Source organism: Ascaphus truei, chromosome 11 (genome assembly GCF_040206685.1).
Source record: "Ascaphus truei isolate aAscTru1 chromosome 11, aAscTru1.hap1, whole genome shotgun sequence".
In the NCBI taxonomy this organism is placed as follows: Eukaryota; Metazoa; Chordata; class Amphibia; order Anura; family Ascaphidae; genus Ascaphus; species Ascaphus truei.
In genome coordinates this window covers 48,555,831-48,572,096 of record NC_134493.1, presented here as the reverse complement: position 1 = coordinate 48,572,096, position 16,266 = coordinate 48,555,831, and the positions used below count along the sequence as shown (strand labels likewise).

Genomic DNA, 16,266 nt, shown 5'->3' with positions numbered 1-16,266 from the left:
AAAAAAAAACCTCTGTACAGGCAGTCCTCGGTTATCCGACACAATGCGTTACTCAAAATGGCGAAACGTTATAAAGCGAAACACGTTTTCCCATCGGAACACTGTTTAAATGAAAGGTTCTGTTCCTGAAGGCATTTTTAACACTAAAATACACAAATTATATAGTGTATATACTGTATTATATATATAATATAACATAATAAATAATATATTATATAGTATAATATAATATTATATATATGCTCTTACGACGCTTTGCTAGTGTGTGTGTGTGTGTCTGTGTGTGTGTGTCTGTGTGTGTGTGTCTGTGTGTGTGTGTCTGTGTGTGTGTGTCTGTGTGTGTGTGTCTGTGTGTGTGTGTCTGTGTGTGTGTGTCTGTGTGTGTGTGTCTGTGTGTGTGTGTGTCTGTGTGTGTGTGTCTGTGTGTGTGTGTCTGTGTGTGTGTGTCTGTGTGTGTGTGTCTGTGTGTGTGTGTCTGTGTGTGTGTGTCTGTGTGTGTGTGTCTGTGTGTGTGTGTCTGTGTGTGTGTGTCTGTGTGTGTGTGTCTGTGTGTGTGTGTGTGTCTGTGTCTGTGTGTGTGTGTCTGTGTGTGTGTGTCTGTGTTGTGTGTGTGTCTGTGTGTGTGTGTGTCTGTGTGTGTGTGTCTGTGTGTGTGTGTGTCTGTGTGTGTGTGTGTGTCTGTGTGTGTGTGTGTCTGTGTGTGTGTGTCTGTGTGTGTCTGTGTCTGTGTGTGTGTGTCTGTGTCTGTGTGTGTGTGTCTGTGTCTGTGTGTGTGTGTCTGTGTCGTGTGTGTGTGTCTGTGTGTGTGTGTCTGTGTCTGTGTGTGTGTGTCTGTGTGTGTGTGTGTCTGTGTCTGTGTGTGTGTCTGTGTGTGTGCTGTGTCTGTGTGTGTGTGTCTGTGTGTGTGTGTCTGTGTGTGTGTGTGTGTGTGTGTGTGTCTGTGTGTGTGTGTGTGTCTGTGTGTGTGTGTGTGTCTGTGTGTGTGTGTGTGTGTCTGTGTGTGTGTGTGTGTGTGTCTGTGTCTGTGTGTGTGTGTGTGTCTGTGTGTGTGTGTGTCTGTGTGTGTGTGTGTCTGTGTGTGTGTGTGTCTGTGTGTGTGTGTGTCTGTGTGTGTGTGTGTCTGTGTGTGTGTGTGTCTGTGTGTGTGTGTGTCTGTGTGTGTGTGTGTCTGTGTGTGTGTGTGTCTGTGTGTGTGTGTGTCTGTGTGTGTGTGTGTGTGTCTGTGTGTGTGTGTGTGTGTCGTGTGTGTGTGTGTGTGTGTGTGTCTGTGTGTGTGTGTGTGTGTCTGTGTGTGTGTGTGTGTCTGTGTGTGTGTGTGTCTGTGTGTGTGTGTGTCTGTGTGTGTGTGTGTCTGTGTGTGTGTGTGTCTGTGTGTGTGTGTGTCTGTGTGTGTGTGTGTCTGTGTGTGTGTGTGTCTGTGTGTGTGTGTGTCTGTGTGTGTGTGTCTGTGTGTGTGTGTGTCTGTGTGTGTGTGTGTCTGTGTGTGTGTGTGTCTGTGTGTGTGTGTGTGTGTCTGTGTGTGTGTGTGTCTGTGTGTGTGTGTGTCTGTGTGTGTGTGTGTCTGTGTGTGTGTCTGTGTGTGTGTGTGTGTCTGTGTGTGTGTGTGTGTCTGTGTGTGTGTGTGTGTGTCTGTGTGTGTGTGTGTGTCTGTGTGTGTGTGTGTCTGTGTGTGTGTGTGTCTGTGTGTGTGTGTGTCTGTGTGTGTGTGTGTCTGTGTGTGTGTGTGTGTCTGTGTGTGTGTGTGTGTCTGTGTGTGTGTGTGTGTCTGTGTGTGTGTGTGTCTGTGTGTGTGTGTATACACATATATACATACACATAAAAACCGTTGCAAAGCGTCGTAAGAGCGTTGGATAAGCCGTTTTGGCGTTGTAAAAATGAACATAGGTATGCGTTGCATAGCGTTGGATAAGCCATTCGTTGTAAAACGAAGACTGCCTGTACACTATAATTTCACTAAATTGGCCGGCTCAAAGGTATCACACCCTACATTAAATCTGCTCTTCTTCAGGACCACTATGGCTACTAGAAATTTGAATGACTGGTCAAATATTAATAATAATAATTTTAAAAAAATGTATTCAATCCATGCTCCAAGCATTTACATTACACAATTTCCCAAACGGGCAAGGGAAGACATACAAACTGGTGATGGCAAACACAAAAAAAGCAATAACGACAGAAATAGGATAAATATGAATATAACTTCGAGAGAATGGGAAGTAGGCACGGTTCAGAGTGGAAGACGACAAATTTTCGTTCGGGTTGTTTCACATAAATTAACCCTCATGTTAAACAGAATAGTTAAGCAGGGCATACATTTGGGTGTCAGATTAGACAACGCAGACTAGTTTAAGAAGATAAAAGCGTGCAAATTTTTTATTAAGATTCCTGAAATGTTTGAGTTATTGCTCAAAATGCGTCCGTCCCTCTCTCTCCCTCCCTCTCTCCCTCCCTCCCTCTCCCTCTCACCCATGTTCTAACTCGGTGGTATCCAACTCCAGTCCAATCAATGACAACCACCTGTGCTGAAGCAGGGATATCCTGAAAACCTGACCTGTTGGTGGCCCTTGAGGACTGGTGTTGGCCGCCCCTGTTCTAACTCATGACTGAAATCTCTATTTCAAAACCTTCAGCTGTCAATACAAATTAGTTTGCAGTTGGTGTAAAATTTCACCACGAATTGCTTCCAAGACTTAAATGAAATATTACTTATTCAAATTCAGAATAACTCCACTGATCTGACATTTTCCTACAGAACCAAAACAAAAACCCATCAGCATCTAATTCTTTTGCAGAGCAATGGCAGCTGTCAATCTCTCTGTATACTGCCCATAACTAAATATAATACAAAATCTGATTTAAAAAAACAAAAAATAATATCCAACCTTTCGTCTTACTTTTATTTATTTTTAAACTCAGTTTACATGAAAATAAACCAGCACTAGCCCATACAAGCCCCTCTATTCTCCCTGCTCAAAATTCAATAACTAAACTAGATCGATGTTAAAGATCAAAAGAAACTTCATTTAGACCAATATATGTGCTCAAGAGTACATAGGCATTAAATATTAAAACATTTCTCTGATTTCTCCATTTCCCCTTTTCCTCTCTCTGACCATCATCTCATCTCATCCTCTCTATCTCGCTTCTCCCCTTCTCCACCTCCATCTACCCCCCGGTTCTGCAGAAACCTGCACTCTATTCACTTACCTGACTTTGAGTCCACGTTACGCTCCTCCCTCTCCTCTCTAAGCTCTGCTACAGACCCTGACAACCTAGTCAGGAACTACAACTCTGTCTTGTCCTCCTCTCTTGATCAACATGCCCCGCTTTCTCTCTGCCGCACTCGCCCTTTTAACCCTAGACCCTGGTTAAATTCCCACACGCGCATGCTGCGTTCCTACACTCGTTCCTCTGAACGCCTCTGGAGGAAATCTCATACTCTCGCAGACTTCCTTCACTACAAATTTATGCTATCCTGTTTCAACTCTGCCCTCTCGCAAGCTAAACAAGCCTACTTTTCTTCACTAATCAACATGCACAAGTCTAACCCACGCCGACTGTTCTCTGTCTTTGATACTCTACTCAAACCACCCTCAGCTGCCTCTCCTTCTTCCATCTCCGCTCAGGACTTTGCTGACTATTTTAAGGAAAAGGTGGAATCCATACGTCAGAACATCCCCTCTGTTTCTTCCTCCCATCCTACACCTCTTCCTAACTCTCCTCCTGCCTTCCTTGACTCTTTTTCCACTGTCTCACAGGAGGATGTGTCGCTGTGGATCGCCTCTTCTCCCTCTACCACTTGCCCTCTTGACCCCATTCCCTCCCATCTCCTAAAACCTCTTGCTCCTACTATAATCCCTACGCTCACGCACATTTTTAACTCCTCCCTCTGCTCTGGAACCTTTCCATCCTCCTTCAAACATGCAACAGTCATACCATTACTCAAAAACAGCAAGCTTGACCCTACCTGTCTTTCTAACTATCGACCTGTCTCCCTCCTGCCTTTTGCCTCTAAACTCCTTGAACGTCTTGTATTCTCTCGATTGCTCCATTTTCTCAACACTTATTCTCTCCTAGACCCACTACAATCTGGCTTCCGCACTGCTCACTCCACGGAAACAGCCCTCACTAAAATAACTGACGACCTCCATGCTGCCAAAGACAGAGGTCATTACACTCTGCTCATATTACTCGACCTCTCTGCAGCATTTGACACCGTGGACCACCCTCTTCTCCTTCACATTCTCCATACTCTTGGCATTCGGAACAAAGCTCTATCCTGGATCTCATCCTACCTCTCCCATCGTACTTTCAGTGTCTCTTCTGCTAACACCTCCTCCTCCTCTATTGATCTCTCTGTGTGGGTACCCCAGGGCTCTGTCCTTGGACCTCTTCTCTTTTCTCTGTATACACTCTCTCTAGGTGACCTAACAACATCTTTTGGGTTTAATTATCACCTCTATGCTGACGACACACAAATATATTTCTCAACACCCGACCTTACACCTGCTGTACAAACCAAAGTTTCTGAATGTCTCTCTGCTATATCATCCTGGATGGCCCTCCGCCACCTTAAACTCAACATGGCTAAAACAGAGCTCCTCATACTTCCTCCCAAACCTGGCTATTCTACCTCCTTCCACATTACTGTTGGAACTACGATCATTCACCCAGTAGCCCAAGCACGCTGCCTTGCGGTCACACTCGACTCCTCTCTCACATTCGCCCCTCACATTCAAAACATTTAAAAAACCTGTCGCTTTTTCCTCCGCAATATAACAAATATACGCCCTTTCCTCTGTTGCTCGACTGCTAAAACTCTGACTCAGGCCCTCATTCTCTCCCGTCTTGATTACTGTAACCTCCTGCTGCCCGGCCTTCCTGCCTCTCACCTGTCTTCCCTACAATCTATCCTAAACGCTGCTGCCAGAATCACTCTACTCTTTCCTAGATCTGTCTCAGCATCTCCCCTCATGAAATCCCTCTCCTGGCTTCCGATCAAATCCCGCATCTCACACTCCATTCTTCTCCTCACTTTTAAAGCTTTACACTCTTCTGCCCCTCCTTACATCTCAGCCCTAATTTCTCGTTATGCACCATCCAGACTCTTGCGTTCTTCTCAAGGATGTCTTCTTTCTACCCCCTTTGTATCTAAAGCCCTCTCCCGCCTTAAACCTTTTTCACTGACTGCCCCTCACCTCTGGAATGCCCTTCCCCTCAGTACCCGACTAGCACCCTCTCTATCCACCTTTAAGACCCACCTTAAGACACACTTGCTTAAAGAAGCATATGAATAGCACTGTGGCTATTCTGAACACGATACATAAAGCTTGGCCCCCTGCAGACGCACTTACCAGAACTCCCTCCTACTGTCTCTGTACACTCTCCCTACCTACCAATTAGACTGTAAGCTCCTCGGAGCAGGGACTCCTCTTCCTTAATGTCTAAGCACTTATTCCCATGATCTGTTATTTATATTATCTGTTATTTATTTGATTACCACATGTATTACTGCTGTGAAGCGCTATGTACATTAATGGCGCTATATAAATAAAGACATACAATACAATGAGCATTTTCCTTGAACCTTTGAGCGGATGCACAGTTCTAAGATAACATAAGACTCTTTATTCCATTAGCCCAGTGATTCCCAACATTGCTGACGCAGTACAGTAAAATATTTGTTCCGCAAACTGCCAAATAATAAATATTATTGCCTACTCTGACTATTGCTAACAACCCTATCCCAGGCAGTATTATGCCCTGAGCTTGTGGAGAGGGAACTAATAACAACAACAAACAACAACAACGTTTCACATAGCGCTTTTCTCCCAATGGGGCTCAGCGCTTCACAATAACAGTATAGCGCGGGGTATGTAGCACATATGATTGTTACAGACATGCTTATTAATAAAGGCCTCAAACTGCACCTCAGTGTGAGCAGGCAGTAGGGGAGGTATAAAAGTGTCAATTACTGCGGGAGTTTCCAAAGTCACGCCGCACAATGCCTTGCAGCTGAAGCATTGTGGGGCGCGATTTCGGAAGCGCCTGCTGTAACGGACAGCTATAGCACCCACGCTAGAGTGCAGTTTGGGGCCCTATTAAATGTGCAGTTGCTACACGGGCTCAGGCCCTCACTATACTGTCTGGGATACGCCATTACAGATTGGTTGGACACCTCCCAAACCCCCTGTTGTGAATCTCTGCATTAACCATTTTCCTTCCTGTCCAATATTTCCATCTTCATTTAGAAAAAAAGAGGAAGAATGTGTAAGAGCTGCAATGTTAAGATAATGTGAGCAGCATCTTTACGCTCCAGTAGCACTGTTCAAATAGTCACAAGTGGTTTAACATAAAACTTTAGGTAAATACTGACAGTTTTAATTGCATTCAATGTCCCTCATCATCCCCATTTTTAGAAGAGAAGACAGCATGAAATCTTAACCCTATCTCTGTCAGAGAGGCAAATAACACATTGCAAAGACTGCCTGTGAGTGACGAAGTCCTTCCTGTATACAAGGCAGGCTACATGTAAGAGAAAGAGTCCTGTCTGTATACCTGGGAGACTGCATGTAAGGGAGAGAGGCCTGCCTGTATACACGGGAGGCTGCATGTAAGGGAGAGGGGCCAGCCTGTATAACTGAGAGGCTGCATATAAGGGAGAGGGGCCAGCCTGTATAACTGTGAGGCTGCACGTAAGGGAGAGGGGCCAGCCTGTATAACTGGAGGCTGCACGTAAGGGAGAGGGGCCAGCCTGTATAACTGTGAGGCTGCAGGTAAGGGAGAGGGGCCAGCCTGTATACACGGGAGGCTGCATGTAAAGGAGAGGGGCCAGCCTGTATAACTGGGAGGCTGCAGGTAAGGGAGAGGGGCCTGCCTGTATACACGGGAGGCTGCATGTAAGGGAGAGAGGCCAGCCTGTATACACGGGAGGCTGCATGTAAGGGAGAGAGGCCTGCCTGTATACACGGGAGACTGCATGTAAGGGAGAGGGGCCAGCCTGTATACCTGGGAGGCTGCATGTAAGGGAGAGGGGCCAGCCTGTATAACTGGGAGGCTGCATGTAAGGGAGAGATGCCTGCCTGTATAACTGGGAGGCTGCATGTAACGGAGAGAGGTCAGCCTGTATACACGGGAGGCTACATGTAAGGGAGAGAGGCCTGCCTGTATAACTGGGAGGCTGCATGAAAGGGAGAGAGGCCTGCCTGTATACATGGGAGGCTGCATGTAAGGGAGAGAGGCCTGCCTGTATACACGGGAGGCTGCATGTAAGGGAGAGGGGCCAGCCTGTATAACTGGGAGGCTGCACGTAAGGGAGAGGGGCCTGCCTGTATACACGGGAGGCTGCATGCAAGGGAGAGAGGCCTGCCTGTATACACGGGAGGCTACATGTAAGGAAGAGAGGCAGACACAAAGTGAGAGTGACCCGCCTGTAGATAAAGGAGACTGTATGCAAGGAAATATCTGCTTGCTAGGGTGTGATACCTGCCTGCAAGCAAGTGATGGCCTCATACAAGCAAGACCCTCATGCAAAGAGTGTGAGCGCCTAAGTCTAGGAAGAAATGACAAACTAACTGCAAACTGATTTGACTTGTCAGTGCAAGGCTTTGCTTTGAAAAGGCGAATTCAGTAATGCGTTAAAAACTATTATTAAATCAATGGTACCCAAGATATAAACACCTGACACTGTGAGAGGGTAATACTACACTGCAGCATTTAGTGCTCTCTAATAACTGAAAGTGAACCTCCCATTTATTTCATTAAGGGAATCCCCTCCTACATTACGGGATAATTTCTCATCTGCACCTAGCATACAACTGAACTGGAGATTGATTGCTGGAGAAGCCTGAAATATCCGAGCTTTGCCTCCAAACAGAAAATCTGCTGCTTTTCTCATAAACTTGAAAATGTAAGAAATCCTTATAAAAAAAACTGCACAGGTTTATATCGTATTACACTAGTCTGTTTCCCTAATCTGAGATCCATGTTATGTCTGACTAACTAGGTTACACATGCAAGAGAGCGAGACCCCCTCTCCCATGCAAGAGACTCCCCCTTTGCAAGAGGGCGAAAGACTCCCCCTTTGCAAGAGGGCGAAAGACTCCCCCTTTGCAAGAGGGCGAAAGACTCCCCCTATGCAAGAGGGACTCCCACTTTTCCAGAAAGAGATCCCCCTCATGCAAAACAGCTTGAGACCCCCGCATGCAAGAGAGCGAGAGACCTGCCAGGTCAGTGCCAGTGCTCAGTGGCTGTAGCTGTCCCGAGCAGGAGATGAGAAGCAGGAGGGCGGTCCTTACCCGCCGGCATGGCAGCGTCTCCCCGGGTACTCACCGCTCATTGCTCCCGGCTCCTGATACAGGTAAATACGCGGCAGTGACAGGAGACCGGAAGCCACGTCTCCCCAGCACGGGGAGTCACAGCGCGCAGACCGCACCATTGTGTAGTGGGGGGGGGTGTTACCCTTATGATGATAACTAACTGAGCACATCAAAGGAGAAAGACTTTGTCACCACATCCAATATTTAAAATAATACATGCAGATAGGGTTTGTGAGGTTTAATGTTTAAGGGTCAACGGAGATACCAGCTTTAGATACCCTGACGTTACTCACCCCCCCCACGGAAACAAATAGACTGGACCAAAGGAGAGAACCTGGAGAAGGGCGGGTCACATGATGTGTCTGCGGTCATGTGATGAGCTTCAGGGAAGCCCCTGGTTGTCTTGGCAACATTTCAACCAATGGCCGCTTAGTGAGGGAATCTCCGCATGTGGGGGGAGGCGCCAGTTGCATTCTTTTTTCGCAAAGCTTTATTAATAACATTAGGTGACAATAGTGATATGACTTGTACACTTGACAAGATGAAAAAATACATTACGGCAGCAATTTGCAGAAACACACACATGCACACATACACACACACACACACACACACACATATACCCTATTTCCTCAATTCTAAGACGCACCTTTTTTCCGATTTTCACATGTCTGAAATCGGGGTGCGTCTTAGAATTGATGTATTTAAATAAAATAATAATAAAAACAAGTGTCTATAGCACTAACCCCCTTCTTTTCACTTATCATGTTTCAGGAGAGGTCCCATGTCAGTGGAGGACGAAGCGGCGGCGGCAGGAATGCGTCGGGTGTGTGGCAGGAGTGGTCCCAAGTCTGCAGGTGAATGAAGATAAGACAGAGGGCGGCCGTTCGGTGGCGGCAGGAGATAATAATAGTAGGAGAGCCAAGCAGGAGCAGAGCGGCATGGTGGACCGGCTTGGGAGGTGCACACTGTAACCAGAAGTCAGACACCGGTCAACTTCCGGTGTTACAGTTTGCACCTCCCAAACCATTTCCCAATGCCGCTCAGCTCCTGCTCAGCTCTCCTGCTATTATGTTCTGCTTCTGCCGCCGCCACCACACGCCGTCCACTGTCTTCTTATCTTCATTCACCTGCAGACTTGGACCTATCCCGCCGCACTCTGGCCCACTATCCATCTTCAACCATCTACAGGCGTGGGACCTCTCCCTCCGCCGCCGCCCGCTTCATCCTCCGCTGACATGGGACCTCTCCTGAAACATGGTAAGTGAAAAAGTAATTTTCCTCGATTGTAAGGGCCAAATCGATGGTGCGTCTTACAATCGATGGCGTCTTACAATCGAGGAAATACGGTATATATATATTCACATGCACACACACACACACACATATATATATATTCACACACACACACATACATGTACACACACATATACAGTTGTGTGAAAAAGAAAGTACACCCTCTTTGAATTCCATGGTTTTACATATCAGGACATAATAACAATCATCTGTTCCTTAGCAGATCTTAACATTAGCATTAAGCTGAATGGACAAGACTCACTGTAGTTCCTTCCCCTCATACAGAGGTGAAAGGAATGAGTATATCAGTTAAACTCAAGGAAAATAATGTCTGTTACTATTTTAGATAACCTAACGTTATTTACAGTAATTTAACAGAGTTTAGTGCATCTGCCCTAAATGTTTATATGATTTTGTGATCATTGGTTATAACTTCTTCACCTACAAGTTAAAATATGTTTAAATAGTTCAAGGTGATCTTTTTAATAAAGGCTGTTACAATACACTGAAAACATTTTTTTAGTTTCACCCCCAATGTGGGACTTGCCCCTTTTAAATATGCATTTTTCTATTGAGAACAGAGACCAAGACACTGAAAGGTTAAAAAAAAAAACAAAAAAAAAAACAAAAAAAAAAACCTGCCAGAATTTTATAGAGCTCAGAAATTCATTCTGACTTTTAAGTATCTGTGGAACGATTTTATTTCTCATCCAGCAGCGCACTACAAATCTGCCATGACAACTGGTATTCGAAGCATAAAAACAACTCGTTAAGCCATGGCTGGAAGAATATTATTTTCCCCAGGATTCTACATGAAGGAGAGAAGTTCAGAATAACAAGCTACTTTTTTCACACGTATGCTCTTTAGTTTCCAGTTCTGGACCAGTAACTCCTGCAAGAGTTTGATCATATAATAATACGTTATAGCCATTACAAGTACTGTATTAGGATGCACTGATAACCGGTCGTAAATATTCTATGTATATCTTTATTCATATAGCTCCTATAGTGTGCTCAGCGATTTACAAAACAGACAATGCAATGCAGGGAATTATAATATAAGTGCAACAAACACAATCAGACAATAGGAAACAAAATCCCTGCCACAGTGAGTTTACAATCTAAGTGATAAGACCATAACATTGTAAAATAAATTGTGCCTTGATCTTCAGTATCTGTACAGGCGAGTATGTTAAAAGAGTAAATTCCATTTATTCTGGTTGAACTGCTTATAAAGAAAGATGATTCTTTAAAAAAAAAAATAAAGAATGTTTACAGTACTGTCAACACTGTTCGGTTTTAAACATGACTGGTGTAATGCTAATCCCAAATGCATTCTGGTTCATAATAATTCTGCACAGTTGCACTTGTTTGAAAATGATACATTGGACGCTAACAATGTACAAAAGTCTCATGATGTCATGCAGTTAGGTTGGCAATGCGGTTATGGGCTTCTTCTGTTTTTGGCTACTGTGAAGTTACTGAGAATTCGGACAGCTCTCCAACAAGAAGGAAACCATTGGACTGATTGGATCTCTTATTCACAAAAGCCAGGTTATTGCTGTTTTATCAATGATAGCCAGTGTTTGCAGTACTGCCAACCTTACCCCCAACGTTATCCATAACCCAGGCTAAGTGTTTGAACTCAAATCCCAATGTATTCTGGTTCACCAGATCCCTGCAGTTCTATGGGAAATGGGATTAATGAAGAATAGGAAAGACATAGACGAAGCAATATGGTTGTTGTAGTGATTCTTTTATGTTTTCTGCAACTACAGCTTTGTAGTTTGATTTTTTTTTTAATTATAGACTGGATCAACTTTACAACTGGATTTTAAACAAAGCACCGTAATAGTCATTTTATTTAAACCCAGATGCATTGCCACAATGTTGGTCTCATTACAGGCCTAAAGGCAATGGGCTTTAGGGGTTAATTCCATATCCGCCAAAGTGGAGTTCAGTCCATTTTGGTCAGAAAAAACACCATTCAAGTCAATTGGGTTTTATGGCTGAAAATGGCCCAAAAGGCCACTTCAGTGGATTTACAGTAGGGACTTTAGTCTATTTTCTTAAACTTTTCTTTATGCCATAGACACATTTAGATTGTTTATCATAAGATAATTACAATACCAACAATTACAAAGAAAAAACAGGCTTGATGATATATATATATTTTTTTTTTAATCCCCTACGCCCTGGAATCTGGTGCAAAGAAAAATATTATTATGACATTTCAAGAAATCTCATCTTTGCAGCTATTGTGCTCAAAAAGAGGGGATCCGGGTTTGATTTCCTACATTACCCAGCACTTGTGGGTCATGATATTGCTGTAAATCTGATGTTTACGCAAATTGACCAAAACCTAGAAGAATTAGCTGAAGCGGAAAGGTATGCAAAGTGCAGTGCGGTCTTTGTAAAACCCTGTCTGACACCATGCTATGAAGCCAGTGACAAACAAACCTGCCTAACAGTAGTGAACATTTCAACAGGGAAATTAATTCATTTGCAACTATGTCAATTAACACATATATTTGTTTGGCAAACTGCTTGACGTGACATATGCATTCATCAAACTATGTTTAAAAAAAAAAAACACTCATCATATTGTATCTGATGTCAATAAATTCTTTGAATCGAAAGGTTTGTCCACTATTTATGCTTCAGAACAGAAACAAAGTGTCCTATTAAGCGGAACCGTAGGGGACTTTAGGATTTTTCTCCAACATCATTGACGGTTTGTTCATTACGGACGGGGGGATTGCAACCGTAGCTGTCAGTGAGAGGAGATCGTGAGCGGGACCTTTTCTGGCGTCGGGGGCAGATTGAGGTCATGCGATCACTGCACTGCTGACCACATGGCCTGGAAGTTCTGCAATACAGGATGCCCCAAACCTTCAGGCACCAAAAGGGTTAAACCTTAAATAAGCAACCCCATCATCTCTCTTTTTTTGTAAAAATTTTTTAGTTTTTGCTACAACATTTGAACTGGGCGGTTCTCCAGAGCTGAATTGAAGATATATCGCACCTAGATGTCAGTTAATCCCTTGACACAGTTCTATGAAGGAGACTGGAATGCCAGAGAGTACTGAAGGGCAGATTAGATGTAACATTTGTTTGTGACAAGTGAACCCAGAGGAGAGGCTGGGGAATCACTGATACTGACATTCCATTCCAGTTTATGGTGCCTAAGAAGGCAATAATAATTGGAGACCTATCTGTCCCTAATGTCCTAAATATTTTCATGGTAGAACTCATAGGAAAGTATCAGTTTAGTGGGTGGAAATTCAGGACGAGGAGCTGAGTGAGAGGGGTGATCGCTGGGGGAAATGGACACAATAAAGGGGAATAGAGAGAGGAGCAAAGGATGGTGGATATAGGAAGGATAGTGTGAGATATGACAATGCAGGAAGAATACAGGAAATAGCCACGATAGTGGCGTAAAAAGAGTAGAACTCAGCAATAGAAGGTGTGTATCAGGGGAAGAGAGAGAACACTGAATAGGTTAAGTCATGGAAGCTCAACTCCAGTCCTCACGCTCCCCCAAAATTTCAGGATATCCCTGCATCAGCACAGGTGGCTCGCTCAATCAGTCCCTGCTTCAGTACAGGTGGCTCAATCAGAGGTTCAATCTTTGACTGAGCCTCTGATTGAGCCACCTGTGCTGAAGCAAGGATTGATTGAGCCACCTGTGCTGAAGCAAGGATTGATTGAGCCACCTGTGCTGAAGCAAGGATTGATTGAGCCACCTGTGCTGAAGCTGGGATATCCTGAAAACCCATCTTGGGGGGGGCTTGAGGGCTGCAGTTGTGCCCCCCTGTGCTAACCTGCAAGCAAATTTAGCAAAAAAATATTCAGGACAGAGAAATGACTGAAACTCCGGCTTGGATCATGATGGATGTTTGTGCCAAGTTTAGGCTAGGCAAAGTTGAGTGACAGTTTTGAAAAGTATTGGATTTTCTATGCTTTGTCAACCATGGGAGCCTGTAGCTACTCAGATGGAAATAAATTGGAGATCTAGGCAACAGGGTATAAATGCTTGCATTCTTTTGCATTCATTTCAAATAAGCCGAATAAATAGTTTGTTTTTAATCACTTTTGTGGACGAACTTCACAGAAAACCCAGACAACAGATAGTGGGGTAGACTTTAAATTAATTATGTTTTCAGGTAGGATATTTTTCTATAGCTCTTTACAGCAGTAATACACGTGACATAATAATATAACACAATGGAAATAAGCGCTTCAGACATAAAACAATAGGAAAAGGAGTCCCTGCCCCAAAGAGCTTACAATCTAAGTAGTAAGGTGGGGAGAACTTAAAGAGAAGGTGTTCTGGTAAGTGTGTCTGGAAGGGGCCACAGTGGATGTAAGAAATGTATAGTATCAGCCAGCGGAGCTACACATATGCTTTGTTAAAGAGGTGTATGTTAAGAAAGGTTCTAAAGGTGGAGAGAGAGAGGGCTACTCGGAGATTGAGGGGAAGGACATTCCAGAGGGGTGGGGCAGTGAGTGAGAAAGGTTTTAGGAGAGATCGGGCTTCAGATGCAAAAGGGGTAGACTGAAGAAATCCTTGAGCAGAATGCAGGAGTCGTGCAGATGTGTAGTGGGGAAGGAAGAAACAATGTTGGAAACAGAGAAGCAATGAAGAGAAAGAGTTTTGCAAAAAAAAATACGTGATGTAAGAAGGATCGGGATTAGCTCACAGGAAAGTTTTAGCAACACAGAGCGTAAAAGCAAAGGACTATTCTAGCAATAATTGAACAGTGAGGTTGCATGGTTATACAGTAAGCACTTTCAATGCTAATTTACAGAACCAAAAATCTTGTGAACAAATTTATGTATCCCTCATTTATTTGCTAATGCAGTGGTTTCCAACCTTTCTTTGGTTAAGGAACCCCAAGTGAAATTCTGAGGAACCCCCAACCCTCTCTAATAGCAACTCTGAGATCAGATGCATTGTAAGGAACCCCAACCCTCTCTAATAGCGCGTCTGAGATAAGATGCAGTGTATGGAACCCCAACCCTCTCTAATAGCACGTCTGAGATCAGATGCATTGTAAGGAACCACAACCCTCTCTAATAGCGCGTCTGAGATCAGATGCATTGTAAGGAACCCCAACCCTCTCTAATAGCGCGTCTGAGATCAGATGCATTGTAAATTCTTCTATATTTGATACCATTTTCAAGTGGCCAGAAAATTACAGGGAACCCTTTAGGGCTCAACCCTGGTTGAAAAACACTGTGCAATCCTATGTACTGTATTTTGCATTTACACTCCTGTAGATCCATCCAACAATTAAACTCATCCATTCCTCTGAGACGATTTCTACCATTATTAGACAACCAGAGGTGAAGTAAGCAGTATCTACTGGGTTTAAGGACATTAGGAACAAAGAAGACACCAAATATTATCGCATTCTTATTCACCATAAGTAAATAGGTGTATTGTAGGCAGACCTGATACAGCATACACCGGAATTTTACCTATGAGGTCTGACACGGAGAAAATTTACCATCTCTCCGTAAGATTTGGCAAACAGCTGGGTCTCATTACATCACAGGACGGATTTCTTCTAGGAGTGAGCACTGTTTTACAGCGGAATCAGACTGCACGTTGAGAGGATTTACTCCGTGCACCATCAGGTCTGTCTACAATACACCTATTTACTTCTGAGAAGGGTCATTCTCTAATTGGTGACTATTGTTCTCTAGCTGTAAGCTAATACACAGACTACAATTACTCTTGTATGCTCCAGTGGTTACCTCCTCCTTACCATCAATTGCCTCCTCGCTCACAAGTTCCTCATATATGTCACTTGCATATTGCTGCTAACCATTTCATTTAATTTTTTGTCAATATTGCTTTTTAAACACACCAGTTTTGCATTGTCCTTGAGACTATTCTGGTTATTAATAAATTCCAGTTGATATTATTCATTGTACGGAACTGGCGCTTCTTTCTTTTTTGGTTTGTAGTTTATTATGGTCAGGCTTGACCATTTAGAAGCATTGCCTCTTCCGTACAGACTGTTCCTATGCTAACATCAATATTTAATCTACATATTTAACATTAACTGCACTTCACCTTCACCTTTTAAACATTTATAACTTTTTGCACATCACGGTTATTTCTATCACAAACTAGCGCTACTATTTGTTTTTTTGTGTATATATATATATATAGAATCCAATGCAGAGCCGGCACACCATTTGCAAGTAGTTAAGTTTTGGTGCTTATCCCATAAAGCAATAACAGACCATACGATACCGGTTGCAACACGACATTAAGGAACAGCACGCAGGTAAGTAAACCATACATTTTCTATATTTGATAGAAGACACAAAAACCGACGTTTCGGTCCCCCAGTGGGACCTTTCTCAAGGTGGTGCCACCTTGAGAAAGGTCCCACTGGGGGACCGAAACGTCAGTTTTTGTGTCTTCTATCAAATATAGAAAATTTATGATTTACTTACCTGCGTGCTGTCCCTTGATGTCGTGTTGCAACCGGTATCGTATGATATATATATATATATATATATATATATATATATATATATATATATTTACACATACATATACATTTTAAGTTATGCTGGGTGAAAAAGGCAACAAGAAACCTCCACCGTATTGCATATAGCAAATAAAAAG

At 43.5% G+C, this 16,266-nt stretch overlaps 1 protein-coding gene across 9 annotated transcripts in view; it reads right to left on the bottom strand.

The window, feature by feature from the left end:
* The window catches only part of SNX29 (sorting nexin 29), a 287,808-nt gene extending 279,389 nt beyond the window's left edge, over nucleotides 1–8,419 (bottom strand). For 4 of the 9 annotated variants that reach the window (XR_012787430.1, XR_012787431.1, XM_075566133.1 and 1 more), the window contains exon 1: nucleotides 8,301–8,389. Coding sequence is in view for 7 of the 9 variants with exons in the window: in XM_075566133.1 (XP_075422248.1) it covers nucleotides 8,301–8,310 (10 nt within the window). In the remaining 2 variants the exon portion in view is untranslated. Of the gene's footprint in view, nucleotides 1–8,300 lie in introns of all 9 variants that reach the window. The other 5 variants (XM_075566134.1, XM_075566136.1, XM_075566135.1 and 2 more) reach the window with 3 other exon arrangements.
* Nucleotides 8,420–16,266: the final 7,847 nt, after the last annotated feature.